The 24,001-nt window shown below is 34.6% G+C and overlaps 1 protein-coding gene across 1 annotated transcript in view; it reads right to left on the minus strand.

Annotated features, from left to right (window-relative positions):
- LOC124371269 (tectonin beta-propeller repeat-containing protein-like) overlaps positions 1 to 24,001 on the minus strand; it is a 78,878-nt gene that overhangs the window by 6,365 nt on the left and 48,512 nt on the right. Inside the window, 8 exon segments of the mRNA XM_046829610.1 lie at positions 803 to 991; positions 3,077 to 3,212; positions 5,675 to 5,767; positions 6,146 to 6,355; positions 7,864 to 8,063; positions 10,158 to 10,308; positions 18,947 to 19,066; positions 22,640 to 22,841. Of these exon segments, the coding sequence (XP_046685566.1) occupies positions 803 to 991; positions 3,077 to 3,212; positions 5,675 to 5,767; positions 6,146 to 6,355; positions 7,864 to 8,063; positions 10,158 to 10,308; positions 18,947 to 19,066; positions 22,640 to 22,841 (1,301 nt within the window).

Below are 24,001 nucleotides of genomic sequence, written 5' to 3' on the forward strand. Positions count from 1 at the left end.
ATTAGATCTAGCAAGGGTACGATTTAGTATGATGTAAGCTAGTGATGCTCAAATAAAAACTAGTGGAATTGGCAAAGAGGAACAAAGTAACCCTTGGGTGGGTGTCGGGCCACGAAGGCACTCAGAAAAACAACACAGCAGACACCCTTGTCAAGATGAGCACTGAAAGCCTTCTGGTAGGGCCAGAGCCAGGCTGTGGAGTATCTTCTCCTACAGCAAAGCTCTAGTTAAATGATTGGGAAAAGAGGATTATATCTGAAACCTAGAGAAAGGCCTCCAGACTTAGGCAATCAAAAATGTTTATCTCTCCATATGCTAAAGGATGGTCAGTACTCCTTGAACACAGTAAGGAGAATATACGACTGGTATTAGAGATGGAGACAGGACATGGTCTGCATCTCAGGAAACATCTGATGAAGGTGGGTCTAAGCCAGACTGATGAATGCAGACTGCAAAGTAGCAGAAGAATCAGCAGGACATATATTGCTAAACTGTCCTACCGTATGCAAAATAAAAAAAAATTCTAGGGGCGTATCTTTTCAGCACTGAAGATATCAGAGATCAGTAGCCCTCAAATCTCAGACACTTCTGTAAAAGCCTCAGAGGGCCAAAAACTTAAGTAAGGGAGGTGTAAATGTCCTTTCAGGACTACATACAGAAAATCTTGTTTCTTTTCCTGTGATAAAAATATAAGGTGAACTAAAGCTAATCACAATGTTAACATTGAATCAATCCTTCCACTATAGCTATGTTATGTGAATTTTGTATTGTTAAAAAAACAGTAAGAAGGAAAACTACAGACCTGAATCCTTGTTCCCGCAATTAGCATCGGTGACGGCCTGCCAATGGGTGCCTTCTGGGAACACAGAGGTTATCTCCTTGCGGACAAACAGTCGGTTGTCCTGGTTGACCGCCCACACAGACCACAGCCCCACCGACACCTGCCGCAGAGTCGGACCACTGGGTGGCTCCACACTTTCCCACACTTCACCTGCAAACCGACGTCAGATATTATGACATGACACGTCATCGACTCAGTCGAGCTGTTTTAACCCTCCAAGTGCTGACTATATTCACCTGTAGTGCTACATGATTTTTACGAGTTTAGTAAGCATATTTATGTTGAAAGTAAATAATCAGAACATAATAATTACAAAGTGTAACATATTATACATCAGCAAAAACTACAGGATAATAAATTATTAGTTACAATTACTTACCACTACATATTGAAAATGTATTAACGATTTTAGTGAAAAAATGTACTGTTTACTTTTCTCCAGATTTGGTACAACACAGCACTTTAAAAAACTCAAATAAATATCCTGAATATAAAAAATAAAAACAAGTTTACTACAAATAATATGTAGAACTGGCAGACCTACTTTTAGAAAAAAGCACAGGAACAAAACTTGTGTTATTTGTGCCTGTTGAAAAACTCCTAAACATCTGGCATATTCAAACATTTACTTCAACAGGTGAATTTTATAACACTCAAAAAGAATCCTTTTAGATATTTTTTATCTGTACTATGATTGAAAAAGCTAAAAATCGTAAATGAACCACTATAGGAAAGTCAAAATTACTTTAATTATCAAAACCAGTGAAATGACTTGTGTAAAGAGTGAACAGCATAAGCAACAATGATTCCAGTTAATGTTATAATTAATAGCTTAAATCATCTGTAATTTAGCGACAGCATTTAGGAAAAAGAAGACTGCATTTGGATAAATGAATAGTGCCGTTTTTCTAGTTTATTACAATATCAAATTCATTGCAAAATATAAGCATTTATGGATGTTGTGACATTTGCTTTGCATTTTACGCTACTTAGTGCCTCGCTGATATCGCACAGATGAGGATAAAAGAAGAATAGTTGTAGAAATAACAGTTTTATTCTTCTCCAAAGTACTAAATTAATTAGCATATCTTGTTCTGACCATGCAGATCACCCACTGTTCCTTTCAAATCCAACAGCTACATTTTTTCTTTTCTTTTCTTTTGTTTTCTTAGGACAAGAAGCTTAGAAAATTGCACCTAGTCATATAAGGACCTTTACACTGCTTCCGGAGTGACAGGATATTCAGGATGGGTAAGGTCGGGAGTAGGGGCCACCTCTTGTTGATATTCATGAGGAAAAGTTTAGGGCACTAATCTCAAGTCATGTCCCGTATGAAGAAGGAGAAGCCAGCTCTGAACCAGCCTTTCCAGTCCAGAAAGCAGGCAGGGGATGGCAAACCCTTATGTCTAGGCTGGCAAGAACCTTTGACCCTTAGGGAACAGTAGACTAGATGTATCGAATTACACTTTCGCCCAGAATCTCGACATTTGTGGTTAGTGATGTGCCATTCCTGGACGTCCATAAGGTTGCCCAGATTTAAGTAACACATCGGCTTTTGCAGTACCCACTGTGGGTTCAACTGGAAGGTATAAACCAACCAGAAGTGAACCCTACTGGGAAAAACAGAAACCCCAGGAACCTTTAATAACAGACCAAGAGCCAAGAGCCAATTTCTCTAGTATAAGCGCACAACTGAGCTTTCCTTGAAATCAATAGGAGAGTATCCGTTGTCAGCTAAGCTATTTTTGAAAAAGGTTAAAAATGGGAGGATGTAAAAGGGGTTACAAATATGAAGCGATAACGTTTTTCCTCACATCATATTTTATTTAGATAAACTTAAGATCACCCATCAAACATGTTAATAAATGCTAAATCATCTTTACCTAACTATAGACCAACTGAAATCAATGACTTTCAATCTCCCTAAACAGTGTGCCAGTGTTATAAGTGTTATTTATGTCTCATTATCGATTTTACGTGTGTCAAGCTAATAAGAATGTTACCTGAGAACAATATTACTGTTTAATATTTTTAACCCTTTTGATACCATCTCATTTCGACCACAACCAAAACTAACATGGCTGACAATCGATTCTTTTCTCAGGCAATTGTCAGAGTGGTTGTCGTTTCTTAGACAAAAAGAATTACGGCTAACTTTGCGATATCAGTGAATTCACATTTAGATATTAAATTGAAATTGAGGACACTCTGTATCCTGATTATGGCGCTACTTACCCATGGGGTTGGAGGTGGTAATGCCAAAGCGCCAGTAGGTGGAGCCGTTCCTGCCGATGGCCCAGACCTGGTTGTGCGGTCCACAGCTGACACTGCACAGCGCCTGGTCACAGGCCACGTGTTCCCATGAGTCGCCCTACAACAGTCACAGAAACAGAACGCTCTATAAATCAACATTGCAGTAATTCTCAAACTGTTTCACAAAATCAAACAATACATAAAAGCCTCTTGAAAACTCATATGGCACTAAAAGTAGTGAAATTATCCAATGACATGGATGTGACAGACTGACTATACCGCTGTAACATTGATCTGGCCATCATTATTTCTGTGTTGGCAGGCCTATTTTGTCCAATTTGTAAAGGCCTACATGCAGTACAATGCACAATTGTGTTTTGTGTTATGTTTGTTATACTTGGCACCATAGGAGTGGTGGGTTTTTCTTGAATTGATAATTTTTTCTTAGATTGTACTTTGGTCGACGCACCTAATACCTGGTCGATGCACCTAAAACCACTTGTCAGTCATGTAAATAAAGGTTACTTTTTTTGTTTTTCTTTGTTCTTTTAGGACAAGAAGATTATAAATTGCACTTAGTCCTATAAGAACCTTAGCACTGCTTCCCGAGTGACAGGATATTCAGGATGGGTAAGGTTAGAGAGTAGAGGCCGCCTCCTATTGAGATCCATGAGGAAGAATTAGGGCACTAATCTCAAAGTCATGTTCCTCTGGAAGAAGGGGAGGCCAGCTCTGAATGAGCCGCTCCAGTCAAAGTAGGCATGGGGTGGCACAACCTTGTTGAGGCTAGCAAGAACCTCTGATACTTAAGGAACAAACCCCACCAACTCCAACAGTCATCTCCAGCAGTAGACTAGACCTGTCGAATCACCTTTGCAACTCAGAATCTCTAAATTTGCAGTTAGTGATGTGCCGCTCCTGGACATCTATAAGTTTGCCCAGATTTTGCTGTGCCCAGTAGTAGGCATAAACCAGCCAGAAGTGATCCCTGCTGGGTAAGTCTCCTTACTTACTATGCCAGTAATGTGAATACTATTTATGTGTCTGATGTTCAGTTTTAAATGTGTCAGAATATCACCCTTCGTCCTACAGAGGTCTGAGGATGAAGGAATAATAAGCCTTCAAAAGATGTCACCATAAAACACACATGTTCACTGGACTGTTTAATAGCAAGTTTATAATCCTAATTTTAGTCAGTAATTTGTCAATCAGGTAGAGGACAGATTAACAATGTTTTGTTGTATTGTATTGTTTATATTCAGTGATACATAGGTTTACATTTGAGGCTTAGTAAACATATGACTTGTCCCTTTTTAAAGCTAAAATTACTAATTCTAAAATGACTGAAACAAACTCAAATCTAAAAAAGAGGAAGACGACAATTGTAATGGTTACATAACATGAAATCTAAATTAAAATCAATTTGCATAATGAGTGTGCTAACATTATATCAATTTAAACATTCTTCAACAGTATAGTATACCCTGTCTAGGTGATGCTTTAGGGATAATATGAATGGCTTTGATGTTCGAATAGTTAATTAATTGCGAAGCCTATTATACAGTCTTAATGCAGCATTACGAGACACCTGTTCGTAGAAACTAGTTCAGTGGACTGGATAGTCTTATCTGGTACCAATGTTCTATTTGGTTTAAATTTAATTTTGTGAGTTAGCCTTGTAATAACAGAAAATTTCAAGAATGTAAATAGATAACAAAATGAGGCCAACAGACTATCTAAGGGCCAGCCAAAACATAACTCTATTTGTTTTTTAATTTTAAAAACTTTATTTCAGTTTAGTTTGATTCATTCAGTTGGTATTTTCATAAAAATAGACGATTTATATGGTTTGATTGTTTTAACTTTACAGAGAACAATGTTTGGTGCTGTTTAAAATGGCTTAGGTTTATATTGTATCCATTGCACAGTGTTAAATATTACTTTTTTACCCAGTATGTATCTTAATATTTAAAATAACTCCAGAAGGAGGGTTTACTCCTGGCTGGTTTATACCTTCCAGTTGAACCTACACAGGGTACATCAAAAAGTAATGTGTCACTTAACACATTCCAATTGAATATTTTCCACCTATAGTCCCTCTCAGCGGTTTGATGTTATTACTGTTTAAATGATTGTTTAACTCTTAAAAGCTATTACTTTAGCCATGATGTAACAGTAAATACCTTGCAAAACAACATAAAATAATATAACCCCCCCACACCTATTAACGTTTTTTATGAATAGAGATGGAGTGATTTACTTCGGGTATACCAGTTAGTATGTGAGATACATTCAGTCCGGTTACTGTGTCAAAGTGGTCTTAATGTGTATGTGTAACAATAAAAGATAGCGTGGTAAAACCAGCTGTTGGTATTCCCAGGACTTCCAAATGGCTTCGATCAGACAAAACCAAGCGTAATAAATGCTATGTTAATCATGGTTGTTGATGTTTGTTTTACAATTTTGTGTCCTAAGTTTAAGAAAACTTGTTTTGTTAAATCATAAAAATACTAGACTGAAAACTAACAGGTGGAATGGAATGAATCCAAAATAAAGTTCCAAACAAGTTGAAACACTTACCATGGGATTTTCCACAGTGACGTTTTTCCTATACAGAGCGTCTCCGTTTGCTCCTACCGCCCACACTGACACAGCATGACTGTTTGGTAAACTCTGCAAACAAATGTTAGTTTCTATTATAATGTTCAATAAAAATAAGTGATTTTCAGTTGTCACAGCTGGTTTAGGATATTTTAAAGAGTAAAAAACAGTTTTCCAACAGTCAAATTAGGTCTCCCAATACCTCAGAGCTGGTTACTACCAATGAGAACCGGTTTCCACCAATGAGATCCAGTTTCCACTGATGAGAACAACCGGTTTCCACCAATGAGAACAACCGGTTTCCAAGAGTTGGAACCGGTTTTCATAGTTAAAAACCAGTTATCGATCAACAGAGTTTTTATAAACCAGAACCATTTTGCAGCATTCACAACCTGATCGACAAGCAAAAGAATTGTACAAAGATAACAGCTGTTTTAAGGAAACCACTACCTGCAGAGACAGATCTGCTATCTTGGTGTTGCCGACTTCCAGCCAAGGCCCAGAAGTTGTCAGGCGACACCGGCGCACCCATCGTCGTCTCCGCACATAGTCCGTTAGCTGTTTGTTGGCATGATAGTTTCGTGGGAAGTCCACGGCGTACTGCCACCCATCCTTGTCGACACCTCCCGGTGTGTGATAATCTACAGCCCAGTCACCTACCTGTCACATACATAAATGTTTCTGTATTCTACAAAATGCTTGTTGTTAAGTCGCCAGATGGATAAAGATCTGAAGAAGGGAATTTACTTAAAACGAACATTGAAGTTGGTGGCTCTCATGTTCAACTTTGTCATATTGTTGCAGTTAATTGTTAGATAGCAGATCATCATGAGGGAAGAATGAGGGAAAAACTCTACCACCCATATCCTCTTCTGTGTATTGTACCTTTAGTTTCTTTACGTATCTTACGGTATGTTACAGTCAGTTACATAAGGCTAACAATGTTACATAAGGCATTATGCAGATTTAATGATTCAAAAATTACATTACAAGCAGTATTAATTTGGTGGAGCAAAAATCAATGTCAGTCATACGTATTTATTTGTTGATTTACTGTATGCTTTACTGTGTACGTATTAATTTGATAATAATGATTTTCAGAGATAGGCATAAAATTTGACTGGGATTATTTATTATAAAATTACCTTTATACATCTTTAAAAATGAGGAAAAATAACAATTTAACATAATTTTCTACCTTTGATGATGTTATTATTTAAACTTTTATTGTAACCTTTTTGTAGTTATTGCTTACTACAGTACAAAATTTATGGTTTTCCCTCACTAATGCATTTTTGAACTGAATGGAGAAGAATGAGAGGCATACGAAACCAAAATGTTAGAAATCTAATCAAATTTTTACAGTCATCAGTTTTGTGTTTAAGAAAATAAATAATATCTTACATTATAAATATTTTGATCCAATGGGTGCTGAATTTGAGTACAGGAATGAAAACAAAACTGATAGAAAATTAACAAAAAAACATATTGATTGAGAAAAACATTCCTTCTTATTTATAAAAATGTTCAAAATAGAAATAGAGAGAAGAAGGGGTAATTTACAAATAGATTTTGCTGCACATGTCCATACTTTACCAGATTAAAAATTTGCAATGTTTGCCTTTATTTTCCAATTTCTTTTAAACTCAGTTTAACAAACTTAAATGACTAAGTTCTTCTAAGTAGTTATTTTGTGTGTTATAATAATTTCTTTATGACATTTCTTGGTTTGATATCAATAATAATTAACTGTAAATTATGGTTTCAAAATAAAGTCAACAATTTTATTATATGTTTTAGTGTTTGTTTTTTAGAAACTTGGAAAATAATGAACTAATCTTAAAAATAATTTGTAAGTATAAATGAAAAATAACTATTGAGTATACTTATACATTATAATATTTTGAACTTCAGAATTTTATAAGTGATTTTTTTAATGTTAAATAATTGTTTGCATTTTATAATGATTCATAATTGGCTGATTTCTTCAATGCAACTTTGTCAAATATAAACAATAAAAACAAATAACAAAGATTACAAATTTATTTGTGATGGCCTGTATTCTAAAGCCGTCACACCAAAAATGAGATAAAAAACACAATTGTGAACCAGATGATGCATACATTTAGCAGCACCTCTGTGAGTTAATACAAGGTGAGGAGACCCACCCATTGCCAGTGCATGGACAGGAGGCGGGTGGTCTCCTTGGAGCGCTTGATCCGGCCGGTGGAGTCGCTCCACATAGGACGGTCCGTGGGGAGACCTCGCGTCGTGAACCCACTCAAGGGGTTCCACCTCTGATTCTCGTACAGGTAGAAGCTGTAAGTGTCTGTCATCGGATGTACACCAGCCATCGTCCGTTCCAGACCTTTAAGGAAACAGTTCAAATAAAATTTGACCCTCAAACCGGTTGCTTCAGCTCCTTCAGCAATTTTTAAGATTTTCAAACGATATTCCAAGAACAATAAATATATTGACAAACATATTTAGCAAATATAATTCATTGAACATGAAATACAAGTATGTGAGCGAGTAAAATTTTGTCTGTGACATAAAAAGTAGGGCTTTTCAAAACCTTAAGATCTTATATTACCTTTGCACTTTTGTTTACTACTCAAGGTATTTTTTAACAAATAAATAAGTGAAAAGTGGCTAAGAAATAATCGGATTAGTATTGGTAGAGCCACAAAACAAACACAATAAGGCTGAATATTAATATGGCCAGTCATGTAACTCCCCCTCCCACCCCTCTTCGGGTTTCGTCTGGCTTGTGTAATAATTCCGCCCAGACCAGTTATAAGCAGTTAACCAGTTGTCCCTATATAAAAAAATGCTGAGTATCCAGAAAGAACAGGGTTTGAACATCACATTTCTTTTTAAACTTGGAAAATTAAACAACTAACAAGTGAAACGCAAATGTTACAAAAAGTATACAGTGATAACGTCAATCACCTGCTTCTCCATGCCAAAGAAGCACGAATATCAAGACTATGATGATTGCGTTTTTAGATATCAAAGGGATCGTGCACAGTTGATCAGAATTACTACATTAGCATCCTGACTACTCTACTTAAGCATGAATGAAAAATACGGAATGATTTGGAGAAAAAAACAAGTCATGGATCCTCCACCAGGACAATGCTCCAGCTCACAAAGCTTTGTCAATAAAGACGTTTTTGGATGATTTCTGTCTTCGATCATCTATCCTACTCATCTGACTTGGCCCGTTGTGACTTGTTTTTGTCATAAAGTCAAATCAGCTTTGAAAGAAACAAGATTTGAGACTGTTGAAGCAGTAAAAAGCGACGGAAGTCATGACACAGGGTTACAGAAAATGATCTGCAGCATTGTTACGAATAGTGAAAAACTTGAATTGAGTGGAGATCGAGGAGGCGAGTAAATTGAATGGGATAGCATTAAACTGTAAGTAAAATTTGTTTTCAGCCTCAGTCCGGTTAAATTCTAGCCACACTTTGTATCGTTCCAAACAAGACAAACAGCTGAAATATTTTTTATATACATTATAATAATATCAATGTTTTAACTAACACAAATTCTAAAATAAAATTTAGAGGATACCATTTTTTATCAAAATTGGCAAAGAAAAAGTAACGGATTCTTCTTAACTGTGCACTGGAGTACATTCTAAGGGAACGTGACAGAAATAACTAAATTACATACAAATTGGATATCAAAAGGACAACATAAATATGAACTGCCATAGGATTGTTGTTAACGGTTAACATATCCCTCCTGGCCAACAACATTGAAGGAACAAAAAAAAACTCAAATCTTTACCAGATATAGCTCTGCGAATTGTGTTGAAAATATCGTTAGAAAAAAAAGAAATTATACTAATTCAGCCTCTGCTTGAAACAAAATACTGGATAGCTATGGCATAAAAATTGTGAACGAATTCAAATATTTGTGAGGAGTAATTACGAATAATCTGAATGGAAAACCAACTTGGCCAATTGAGATAGACAAGTTAATTAAAATACATATAACAAAAAATCTCTTTCAATAAATACTAAATTAAAACACTATAAAATAGTTGCCCTGCCAGAAAATACATAAGATTGGAAGATGAATAGTTAGTACATGTACAAACAAAAACCATCATGTAGTTAATAGACAGAGTTTAGAGACTATCTTCAAATAAAACATATATAAAAAGATATAGAACCAATAAAAATAAAAAAATTAATATAATTCTTGGGACATTTTTTAAAAACACCTGAATATAGGATTAGCAGAAAAAAATAGAACATTTATGGAATAGTGAGATCAAAATTAGAAGGATCATGGAACTAATGGGAGACTTGAGAGAGCTTCAAGTTACAATAGAAGATTTAGAACACAAACTGAAAGATTCTACTTTACAGTTTAAGAAGAACAAGAAGAGAACAGGATGAGTAATTCTGGAGGAGGAAAGAACATTGTGTACACTTGCAGCACTTACCCCCCAGAACGGAACCGCCCCAACCCCCAGAGTAGGCCCAAGGAGTGTTGTCTGATCCCACACCCCATGTGACCCCGTTCTCGCACGTCTCCACCCTCTGCAGGTGTCCGCCCATCGGCCGCCAGAACATCTCTGTCATCGGAATTATCACCTGGTTAGGAATAACATAGTAAATAAAACAGTCTTGATAATTAAAAAGTAAAAAAATAAATCTATACAAGCTACGGCGGAGTTGGAATTTCTTTGGTTCTTCAATTTTAACCCTTTGAGTACCGCAGCGTTTTGCTATATGGTATGCATAAAATGCCGAGCGAAAATGCCTGATTCTGCAAGGGTTCTGGTTAAAAATTCATAACAAATTTATTTATTGGTATAATGTCTTGGGTTTTTGTTTTTTACTTCGATAAATATATTTTCTTTATACATATAATACATTGATCACTTATTGAACGTTTTTATACAATTAAAAAAAATCATTAACAAAAACTTTGAGCAAAAAATTTAATTTTTATTTTGACACAACTTAGTGTTATTGAAATATTTTATTTTTTCACTTTTAGCTATTCTATCTTATACTCCATTTAATTCTTTACAAAAAGACATATAAACATTTTGTTTATACTTATAAATAAAGTTTGGAAAATAAATATGAAAATATGAACTACTACAAACCTAGAAATTTTCTAACCTAACCTAACACTCTGTGTGTTGTCTACACTGATAATGCTTAAATCTAATGCCTGCAATACTAGGTCTTCATTGTCAGCAATGTTTTTACGACTCATTGTTTATAAATATCACTGAACAAACACAAAAAACTATACAAACGTATTTAGTAAAGTACTCGATGCTTACGATCGCCGTAACTCCCGGCCGAGTCATTGTTGTACTTACACACAGACTAGAACAACATACACAAACGAAATAATTTGAAGATACTAACACTACAAACCCATTTACCTTTAAAAACTTTCAATATCATTTGTGAAATAAACAGCAGCGCAAACAAAATACGTGACGGCTCGTCCGTGTAGCGGTCGATTCTAAACTCGACTGACGCGCTTACTTTACAACCGCCGTAAAAATCAGAATCTAACCAGAATGCAACAAAACCTACATCAAAAGTTACGTTGAAGCCTTTGGAATGCGTATGCATAGTCATAGAGCCAATTTAGATAAATACTCTATAAAATATAAGCATTACTGCAGAAGTCGCTAACAGCGATGTTGCGGAAGGGTTAAATATTTTCCTACTAACAATCAATTATCTTGCACAATTTCAGACCACTTACATACTTACTGAGTTAATTACAGTGTGCAGTGGACTGACTAATTGCTATTTATTGTATTTTACTTAGTATCAAAGAACAATAATTAGACAGTTTTATTAGTAGATAATAAATACACTCCTACTTTACAAGAAAAAAATATATGCTGGAACAGATGAATGTTCGATTGGAGAAAACCACACACACTTTTATCTATATGAAGATTAAACTTTGTAATAAACTTCTTAAAAAAGCATAGCATGTGTCTATTAGTAGATTTAAAAATGTAAGTAATTGGCTTGTTGATGATACATTTTATTCTTTAAATGACTACTGAACCTGTGATATTAGTACTTTAATTTTTTCATAGTTATGATTTTGTTAATAGTTATATCTCCTGTTATTTATTTATTGTTACTTTTTATTTGTTGTATATTTATTGTTTTTATTTACTATTTAATTTAGTCTGTATATACTACATTTACTGATACACTACAGAAAAAAGAAAATGTAACATTAAACGAACGAAGGGCTATTTCATCCTTAAAACAAAACAAAAGTATAGTAATTTTACCTGCCGACAAAGGAGATTCTGTTGTGATTTTAGATATTAATGATTATGTATACGAAATTGAAAAACAACTACAAGACTTAAAATTTTACAAACCAATTGATCAAGATCCAACTGCTAAATTCAACGATGAAATAAGAGAATACTTGTTGCAAGAAGGTCCCAAAGAAGACATCAATATGGAAACCCTTAATTTATTAGTCCCAAAAACACCTCGAACACCGGTATTTTACATATTACCCAAAATTCACAAACCTTCAAGACCACCTCCAGGAAGACCCATTGTTTCCGGCTACGGATCTCCAACCGAACGGATTTCAAGTTATGTGGATGAACTTTTACAACCCTTTGTCAAGAATTTGAACTCTTATGTGAAGAACACAGATCATTTTATCGAAAGGCTCAGTGAAATTAGACAACCACTCCCAAATGACATTTTGTTACTGACTATTGATGTACAATCACTATATACCAACATTCCACACAGTGAAGGTAAACAGTATGTAACTTCATTTTTAAACAATAGGGCAAGCAATTCTAAACCTAGCACAAATTTTATAGTTACTTTAATTAATATGATAGTCACAATGAATAATTTTAAATTTAGAGATCAAAATTACCTACAAGTTAATGGTACAGCAATGGGAACTAGGATGGCACCTTCCTATGCAAACCTATTTATGGGTAAGCTCGAAGAAGATTTTCTGAAATCTCAGCCACACAAACCTCTCGTTTGGCTGAGATTTATAGATGATATTTTTGTGATCTGGGAACATGGTAAAACTTTATTGGAAACTTTTTTAAAACAACTCAATTTATTTTCATTTTTAAAATTTACTTGGAATTTTTCTTCTAAAACTGTAACCTTTTTGGACTTAGACATTTTTATACAACACGGCTATCTAAAGACAAAAATTCATGTAAAGGAAACTAATACCATGCATTACCTACACTATAACAGTTGCCATCCTGTTCACATCAAAAAGTCCATACCAAAAAGCCTATCAATCCGAGCAAAAAATTTATGTTCAAACAACTCGGATTACCACCATTATATAGAAACATTATCTAAAGCTTTTACTGCTAGGAACTACCCTACCAAGATTATTAGAAATCAAATCAAAGAAACCTAATTTGTGTATTAATCAGAAGTTTCCATCCTCCGAATCCTTTTATGAAGAAACAACTCAAACTGGTTCCAATTCAGATGTTTGCCAACGAATTCCAATCCTGATTACAAACCGTTCCTTATCCCGTAAACGATCCTCAACTGTGTCTTCCATTCCTGCCAGGCGCTCTGCTGTGGACGTGGCCAGTTTTGTGTATTCCGGAACCGTAACAGATAAAACTATTTTTTTAGAGCAGAATCGCATTTGCGGCAAAGTACCTTAATTGACTGTTGTACTCAACATGGCACATCATTAGTGCCCCCTAGAGCTTCTAAACATCATAACGTATGTCCATTACGCTTGATTCATCAAAATGTACAAGGACTCCTTTCAAAAATTGAGCAGATCGAAGTCTTGGTCGAGCTGATGACTCCGGATATTCTATGCTTGTCGGAACATTTTTTCAGGCAATCGGTGCTGGATTCCTTCTGCCTCCCTGGCTTTTCAGTTTCGTCTGGGTTCTGTCGGTCTGGCCTACAGAAGGGTGGTGTTTGTATTTTGACAAAGGATACATTGCAAACTCAGCCTCATGATGTAAGTTCTTTCTGTTTGGAGGGAATTTGTGAACTCTCTTCTATTAAAGTGTCTGCAAAAAATTGGAACTATATAATCCTAGTTGTTTATAGGCCACCTAAGAATATCCAGTCTGAGCTGAATGAGTTTTTTGATTCTTTCTCGAATTGTCTTGACTCAGTTGTAAAGCGCAACAATCCTATAATTGTTGTGGGTGATTTTAATATTGACGTCTCGGTCGACAGTAAAAATTCCAGGCAGTTTACTAACTTAATGTCTTCTTTCGGCCTCCTACAAACCATCACAACTTACACGAGGGAATATGGTGGATCTAGATCGACTATTGACAACATTTTTACAAACATAAACCCTACTACATTTGATGCTGCTGTTCTTGTGACTGGTTTTAGCGATCATCATGCCCAAATTGCTGACTTTGGGTTTGACTATATTAAAACAGAAATTCCTCTTTACAAAAAAGTTAGATTTTGCACACAAAACAACACTTTTATCTTTAACAATTTCTTAAAAAATGAGACTTGGGATGATATTCTTCACACCGATGATGTTTCGCATAAGTTTTTTCTCTTCATAAACAAAGTTTCTTATTATTACAAGTTGGCCTTTACTGAGAAGCAAGTTAGGCTAAATGAGAGCACAGGTCTGACCAGGATAACATTAGATCAAACTCTTCTAAACCTAAGAGAAAGGATGTTACTGTTGTACTCTGTTTCTAAGCACCTCGATTTTCATCATCCGTTAAAAGTGCAATACAGAAAATTGAAAAAAGAATTCAGGGACAGCATTAGGTCTGCAAAGTCGGAATTGGTTATAAAAAAATTATCAAACTCCAACAACATTCAAAAGGCTGCATGGCAAATTATCAATGATTTAAATCCGAGTAAAAAGAGAAAAAAATTCAAACCATTTTCATTTTTGACACCGGAAGGAGTTGTAGAGCAAGACCCTCGTGTTGTGTATGAGGGTTTCAATGAATTTTTTAGCCGGGTCGGAACACGACTGAACTCGTTACAACCCTCATCATCAGTAGAGTGCTATAGGTCATCTGAGCATGTAGGTCCTTCTTTGTACTTGACGCCAACAGATGAATTTGAAGTTTTGAAAGTAATCAAATCACTACGCACGAGTAACTCCTCAGGAAAAGATGGGATATCATCTAAAATTCTAAAGTCCTGTGCCGAACTTTTGGCTGTGCCTCTAGCTCATTTAACAAATGCATCCTTCCAAACTGGAGTTTTTCCTCAACCTCTCAAAACAGCAATTGTGAAGCCTTTTTTTAAAAATGGAAATCATCAGGACCCAGAAAACTACAGGCCAATATCTATACTCTCCACATTTTCTAAGGTCTTGGAAAGGCTCTTTCTTATCCGTCTTGAATCTTTCCTTGAATTGAACAAGGTGGTCTGTCACCAACAATTTGGGTTTAGAAAGGGTGTTTCTACTACAGATGCAGTATTTAATTTTGTATCAGAGATTGTTTCTTCGCTTGATGATCACAGGTACACCTTTGCTCTGTTTTTGGACCAAAGTAAGGCGTTCGATGTAGTACCTCACAATTTGTTGCTTGAAAAAGTCCGACAGGTCGGTATTAGAGGCAAGGCTTATGATTGGGTTTCATCTTTTGTGCTCAACCGAAAACAAGTGGTGGCTGTTCCATATATTGACAGTTCGGATTGCCTGGGCACATACGAGTCGAAGGAGTTGTCTACTTTGACAGGTGTGCCACAGGGTTCCGTTCTCGGACCTATACTTTTTCTCTTATTTGTGAATGATATCCCTACAGCTGTAAATATGGGTAACTTATGTCTTTTTGCTGATGACACATCCTTCAGCATTTCCAATGGAAACAGAGAGCGACTAGAAACTGATATATTTATTCAGAGTAGTTCTTTGTTGCAATGGCTGGAAAAAAACCAACTTCATGTAAATGTAAAGAAGACAAAACTTGTTGAATTCTATTTAAGATCGTCTCGAACAGATGCAAACTCTTCTGATATAGTCATTGGCGACTTTCGTCTTAGTCCTAGTCCCAGCGCTGATTTTCTGGGTCTGGTAATTGATTGTAATTTGTCCTTTCACAATCACATCGACAAAGTAATTAAAAAATTAAGCAGCAGTCTGTTCATCTTACGAAGATTGGCCACTTTCTCTAGTAAAGATGTTTTGCTGACAGCTTACTATGGGTGCTTCTACACTTACATGAGTTATGGCTTGATCATATGGGGTCATGAATCCACTAAGACTAAAGCCTTGTTTACCCTCCAGAAGAAAGCCATAAGAGTGATATGTGGACTCAATCGTTCTCAGTCATGTAGAGGTTTTTTTAGACAAAATAAATTGTTGACGTTTCCTAGTCTATATATACTGGAATGTTTGACATTTGTCTTTAAGAACAAACACCTTTTTCCAGTACAACAGTCAAATTATAATCTCCGCGGTACAAATTCCTTAACTCTTCCAAAACATTCAACAACATTCTTTGAAAAACAAACCCTTTACTCTTGCATAAAATTTTTCAATAACTTGCCATCTGGGTTCAAGGAGGCCAACACTTCAATATCATTTAGGAGGAAGATAAAGTGCTTGTTATCTGAAAAGGAATATTATAGTACTAATTGTTTTCTAATTGATAAGGACCTTTAGTTATTTTAGAAACTAGGCTAGTTCATTTTCAATGTACACTGACGATTGTTATGCATGTAAATGTCTTCAACAATAAAAATAATTTGATTTGATTTGAAATTAACAAATCGAAAATAAATAACAACAGCAGCATGAACAAGAAAGATTATACAGATGATCCTAAATTTATTACGCAATATTTCCCGGGGCTACATAAAACTAACAATATATTAAAAACGGCCTACAACATTTTAGAATCATCCCCTTTGACAAATAGTTTGTTTTCAAAACCCCCGAGAATTATTTTTAGTAAAGCCCCTAATCTGAAGAACCTTCTGGTAAGACCTAAATTATTGCCTAACCAAATTCCAAATTCAGATGCTGATCAAAAGTTTTTAGATTGCCATTCTTGCGAAGACAAGCGTTGTGCTACATGCAAAATTCTAAATCCTTCTAAAACTTTTACAAGTAGCACAACTAATAAAACATACCAAATTTCAAATAACATTAACTGTAAATCGAAAAATGTAATCTATCAGTTGTCTTGCAAATTTTGTCCCAAGGACTATATTGGATTAACGACAAATCCCTTACATATTAGGATGAATAACCATCGGTCTTCATCCAACAGACAAGACGACAAATTGGTTTCGCAACATGCATTGGCTCATAACGAAATATTTAATAATTGTTACACATTAAAAGGGATTTGTAAAGTACCAGAAGATTCTTCAAAAATTCAATTAGAAAATTTAGAACAAGCATATCAATTAGTCACTAAGTCAAAATTACCTTTTGGATTAAATAAGAAATGATCTGTTAAAATAGTCTAAATTAATCTAGCAAATCTAAAACAATGTATTGTCTATATTTAAATTTATTAATTTTATTAAAATTGTATTAATTTTTTATGAATGTACAACTACAAAATTGTTGATATTTAATTTAATTTTATGCTGTTAGAACGCCTTTTATGTTATTAATCTAAATTTTAATTTTAATATAAAGCCCTTTTTAGTATAATATACCAAGGAGTTTATAAATTACAGTATAAATCAGAATAGAATATTTCAGCTGATTATAAAAATTCATATGTTTACTTTTAATTCTTACATTATATACACTTTTTGTACCTTTTTGAAAACGACATAAAAGTCGAAATATTAAAGGATTTATATGAAGTCTTTTTCTTCTATTGTTTAAAGAAGCCTCTGAGCATTTATTTTCTGCATACACTATATATATATTTAACGAGATGCTGCTAACACCACATTTACTTTTATTTTCTTTTTAATGACCAAATTGTGGCGTTATTCACATCTACCATGTACATATAAAATTTACTTTGACTTACAGTCTAATCATTACACTTGTATTATGGGATTTTAAAGGTGTGATAGGAGTAGGCCTTTTACATATAAGGAAAAGTGACATTGTCCATTGTATTGTCAAGTGCTAAAAGACAATAAAGATTTCTTGATTCTTTGAAAAAAATTAAATTCAATAATAGCGTAACACAGTTAAATAATTAACAACTAATTTATTTTTATATTAAGTACAACTTAAATTAATGACTAGTATATACTAATTAATGAAAACATGTATTTAAAATAAAAATATAAATTGAGATATTATAAGAGTCTGCAAATTATGAAAATAATGCTTCAATTGCTTGTGATTATTGGAGTTAAAATTAACCATGAGATCACCTCATGGAACAAGACAATTTGCGTACTTCAGAATTTGCGTGACAGATACTTGACAGTGATATATTAGTCAAAGATACTCAAAACTGACACAAAAGTGAATTATAAAAAGTAAATGAATGGTCATGTATGTAATGTTATTAATTTATTTTAATTATTATTTTAATAATGACAATTGAATGTAACAGTTTTATCTCATCTCTCAGAAAACTAATTTAGGAGCTTGTCATAAAATCATAAAAAATTTAAAAAATGTTAGTGAATTTTAAATGTTTTGTTATTACGCTTTATAATTAAGTAATTCAATAAAACCTGGTTTTCCACGTAAAAAACATTGTACTGTTTTGAATAAAAAATTATTGAAACAGACAAACAAAAAAAGTAATAAAATATTGACAGATGCTTTTGATTTTTTGTTTTTCTTATTAAAAAAATTGTAAATATATACTAAAAAAATTTAAAAAAATATTATTTGGAGAAAGCAACAAACACTATCATAGAGCAACCACATAGACTAAAATGTCCTGAAAATTGACTAATTTATCTGATCCAAACTCATTTTATTAATATATTTGTACACACATGCATTTTTACCAAAATCAATTCAAACATTCAGTCCTAGAGAGGCTAAGTTAATTGCTTCCCCAATGGGTTAAACCCCAGTGAAATAAGGGTCCAAATACTGCCATTTAAATCCGAGTCAGAGTGACGTATACAATCGCTGTACATACAGCCCACCTGACCATTACGCATGAACTGCTGAAGTGAGAGGAGGACAAGTATCTGTAACTTTACCTGAGCTCTGCGAGAAATTGGAAAGGGCCACACTTATAGGCCTGCTGAGGCCTACAGGTTAAACCACTGATAAGCCACTGGTCGGATCACAGCACTATTATTGATATTGTACTCGGAGACTGACCTTTTTTGTGTAGTAGAGAGCCTCATGCAGATGGCAGTCACCGTTCACTTCCAAGTGTGTAACGCTCTGCGGCTTGTGGCGATGCTCAAAGTACGTGAACACCATTCCATTCACAATCACCTGCAATGTCACGTAATTGGTCACGTACATCACAAATATGTGTGGATGACTACAGCTCACCGTAGTATTGAAGGATCGGACAGAATGTGAGGTAGCTCAATTGCCTGTTTACTTTCTGACCAAATAATCAATTAATAGAGCTCTTCCTTGGGTCAAGAGGAAGCTATGTACCAAGTTTCAAGTCTCTATGACCTTGTCAAGAGTTATTGCACAAACAGATGAACAATGACACAATTTCAAGAACCTTAATTGAGTTGAGTCCTTAATAAATAGTGTGCTGTAGAAAAAAGTTAAAGAAACAGGATTTTTTTCGGACATTTGCCATTGTTCAGTGAGACAAAACATCAGTAACACTACGTTTCGAGATCTGCAATCTGATCTCTTCTTGAGGTAAATAACTAACCTAATACATAATTACAAACTAGGTGAAAATAAACAAATCATACCAAAGCGTTGTGACACGCATAGGTCAGGAATCACAACCACCATGTTGTGTGTCAACTTCACTAACTCTAAAAAAATGCACTTAATAAAAAAACTAAACACAACACTAATCATTAAAACTGAACTACAGAATACAGGTCACAATATGTCTGCATTTTTCGAACAACCACCTACAACTGAGGTGGTTACTGTAGTGTCGAAACGTAGTGTTACTGATTTTTTCATATCACTGAACGATGACAAATGTCCGGAAAAATCCTGTTTCCGTCATAATCCTTCCAGTGTCCAAATAAACTTCAAACATAGAAAAAGGTTTGGCTAAAAAGTGCCTCCACAGGCCATAAAAAACTTTGGTTTGTTAAAATACAATACATTGAAATGTCATCAGTGGAATTAATATTTATAAATGAAACAGATCTGTTCAGAACATTGTAAATTTTGATGTTCCCGGAGTTATTTATATATCTATATTTATTAATTGGGAAGAAAAAAAGTGGGATGTAGGAAACTGTAACAACTTTCAGTTTCCTATTTTTAACAGCCACTACTAATTCTCAAATCCTTATCACTACTTAATCTGGACATACAGTTTTCGTGGTTAAGAATTGACAAACTCTCCTAAATGCTACTGCACAGATTTTACTGAACTATAATGGTTTAAAATTGTGTTTCATGTTGTGCTACATTCAGAAAAGATAGTTACCAATTTTTAAAATTGTATGTTTCAGTTATTTTTATTATGCTTCTTGCCATATGGGAACATCCAAGGCATCTTTTGTTTGAAAAGCAAGTATAAAATACCAACATCCAAAATTTTGAACTTTTGTACAAAAAATATTTTATTGTTTTAATGAAAACTGTCTGTTAAACACGTTATAAAACACATTAAACAGTTACTCAAGCTCTAATAAAGACTAAGAATAATTAAATTACATGTTTTCAATTATGTAAACAAGTAAAAGTGACTTTTTACTAGTTAAAAGGAGCAAAATATTTTTGGAGATAATTAAACAAAAATAAATAGAATTGTTCAAACACAATGTTATTTTTAGTATTCTTAAGAAATAAATTATTTGTGGCTCTTTGAGTGATTCCTTATATATTGTTACAAAGAATTTTATTAAAAATTTATTAAGGTAAAATTTGTTATTCTTACTTTAAACGCTACTTTTGGGCATGGAAAATTTAAGAATAAACCTGTTTAAACAATGCAAAAAAGTTTTCTTCAAATTTAACAAGATCTGCAACAAATATCAAAATAAGATTTTTTTCTAGCAATCTTATGCACATTGCTGAAAATAATAAGGCACTCTACCTTAATGCATGTTTCTACAAAATCTTTGGCAAATTTTTGCTAATAGTTCAAAAAATTGTTAGTTTTAGGTAATAAAAGGGAATGAAAAAATCTAACAATCCATTAAGAAAAAAGCATTTAACCCTTCACATGCCACTAATAAATCCATTAACTTTCCTATAACTCCAAGACAAGTAAAAATGGTTTTTTCTTTAAGTTCAAAGCTAATTTTTATTATAACTAAATTATAAAAGGAAAAAGCAAAAAAAGTATAAAACAGGGCAATTTACTTAAAATTAGTATATTTTATAAAAATAAAAATAAATAACTACAGTCGACTCTCGATAACTCGAACCTCAATAAGTCGAATTCTTTGATAACTCGAATTTTTTTTCCGTTCCCTTGAGAAAACCTGCCTAAGTCGAAAAAAAAACCATGCGTAACTCGAATTAATTTTGCACCCGAATTTTACCTCAATAACTCGAAGTGATAGAAAAATTACCTTTATAACTCGAAGTTCAGTAGATAAGTCGAAGACTTTAAATACATTACCTCTACAACTCGAAATTTTCATATCAACCCTCGCTAACTCGAAGCTGAACTAGAACTAACCCATGAACTAGAATCAAGACTTCCTAACGCTGAAGCTGAGTGGACCGTGATAAATAACGAGCTCCCGAATTTAGACTTTGATGATTTTGCAAATGTCGACGAGGGTGTTTCAGTCTACGGATCATTATCGGACCAAGACATCATCGCAACTGTAACAAGTGAAGACGTCCTCTCTGATGATGACAATGACGACGGCATGGAGCAGCCACCGGACATCACAACCAAGGAAGCCAAGGCCGCAGTGAACACTTTACGTAGCTACTTAGAACAATCAAGTGACGTACCAGACAACGTGTTCTCTGCTGTTGTTGTTATTGAGAACATTACAGACTTAAATTTTGAAAAAAGCCTTAGGCAGACGAAGATTACGGATTATTTTCAAATTTGAATTGTAAGTACGTATGAATTGTAGGCATACATTGCAGTGTGATATTAAGTACAAATGCTGTATGTAGTTTAAGTACATACATTAGTTTTTTAAAGGATGTAGGGAATAAAAAACATAGTTTATTTGTACCTCTATAACTCGAATTTTATTTTGTTTACCTCTGTAAGTCGAATTACCTCTGTAGGTCGAATTTAGTGAAATATTACCTCTATAACTCGAACTATTCTTAAGTCGAACTAAACGTAACTCGAATAAAACAGCCGTTCCCTTGAAATTCGAGTTATTGAGAGTCGACTGTATTTACAAAACTGTTCATTTCAAATAAATTTAAATTTCATTGTAAAATGTAATTAAACTGAAAAGTTTTATAAACTACAATATACTAATATATTTTCTAATCACAACACTAACACACGATGAAGAATAATAACGAGATATGTAATAGATGCACACTCATAGCAACCGAGAAAGCAGTAATACACGCCACGGATATGTTTGGTTATGGCTCTGCAGAACTGACGAGCAGATGGTCAGAGTTAGACAAAGGGCACCCTCCTCCCCCGCCATAGAGTGAAGGTCATTTATAAATACTTCTTTGGCAACCGCAATAAGCATGGAGCATGTACCAGGCATTTCAAAGGCCTTTTGTGAACTAAAAACCTCTCCAAGAGACATTATCTATAATATTGGATATAAAATATTTGGCGTTTTGGTCAAAGTTTACCATTCTAATATATCCGGAAGGGTAAAAAAAAAGAAATTAAAAAAAATTTTTATTAAAACATACATAACACCAAAAGTAAAAAATAAAATGAGCCATAGGCAGACACTGTACCTTATAGCCATCTTCCTGACAGAGGAATTCGATGCAGAAGTCGCAGCTGGGTGAGAGTGTGAGGGCGCCCTCCCTCTCCTCGGAATCCCATTGGCCAGCCGTCATGGAGTTACGCACCACGACGCGGTCAAGGAACCTGGGGTTGAAGTGGAAGGCCACGGTGCGCTCGGACACGCTCTCACACACCAGGTCCAGATTGAATCTGTGCACACCATCTCACAGTTCAATTTTAGTTCTTACACGGCCAGTTTCATAACTAACATCAAAGTCTCTGGGAACTAAAGAGCTGATACCCTGGCTAACTTGGACTCAGCATCCAACAAGACGGGACCTCACCCGTTCTGTGGTATTTCTAGGTGTGAATCCTTTGGGGCTATCTCGAAGTGGGTTCACACTGAACATGAGAGAGGATGGAGACTGCATCTGGATCTGAGGATGAGTAGATTAATCCTAGAGTCACCTTCTAATAGGGTGGTATTTGTCTTCTCTCCTTAGATAGATCAGCGTCTTCTCACTGTGGGTCTAATTACGGGACATGGTCATCTGAGGAAGCATGTTTACAGAGTCAGCATTTTCCGGAAGGGTCCACTCTTTAGATTGTGTAACGGGCACGAGGAAACTGAACACCTGCAATAGCAAGAGAGCGCTGCGCTATCTTTGGTAGTCATGACAAGTGTGGTGAATTTCCCCATGAGGACCTAATCAGTTGATTTTCTACGGTTTGTACAATTGCTGGACTGGAACTGTAACTAAAATATGGTTCTATACCTTGTCAAACAGTTCCAAAATATTGTAGATGTCCACTACAAGTTTTAGAACAATTATTCCATAATCAGATGGTTAAAAAAATTATTTTAAAATGTTCCATATAGTGTTATCAACGTTTAAAAAATTAAAAATAACAACAATAGAATAGAAAAGGACAAATAACATAAGAAGATTGTTACAGTAGGCATCAGGGCTATGCTCATGCACATTCATGAGCGTTAAGTTGTATCGTGAGCTTTGACATGTTACCAGTAAACAACTTTTTACAGTTTCAGGAAGAATGTGTCCATTTTTAACTACTAAGTTTCTGCCTGTAATTGATAATACATGAGAAGAAGCTTTGACACAAATAATGGAAAGTTTTTTATGTGCTGTGGCTAATCCAGAAATTTAAGTTAGAGAAAATGTTGGAGTCCATGTTTCTTTGGAAATTTTACTTTCCAAGAGTTTCAGTGACTGGGTGATCTGTAAAATGACGAACACAGTTCTGTTCACACAACTAATTTTCCAGAGTACCATCAAGACCTGCAGTTTCATTACTAAACAAAGTAGTTGAAGGTGAGCATTGCGTTCTACAGACAATTGAGCCTTGTA

The sequence above is a fragment of the Homalodisca vitripennis genome, unplaced genomic scaffold, assembly GCF_021130785.1.
Source record: "Homalodisca vitripennis isolate AUS2020 unplaced genomic scaffold, UT_GWSS_2.1 ScUCBcl_1146;HRSCAF=4409, whole genome shotgun sequence".
Lineage (NCBI taxonomy): Eukaryota > Metazoa > Arthropoda > Insecta > Hemiptera > Cicadellidae > Homalodisca > Homalodisca vitripennis.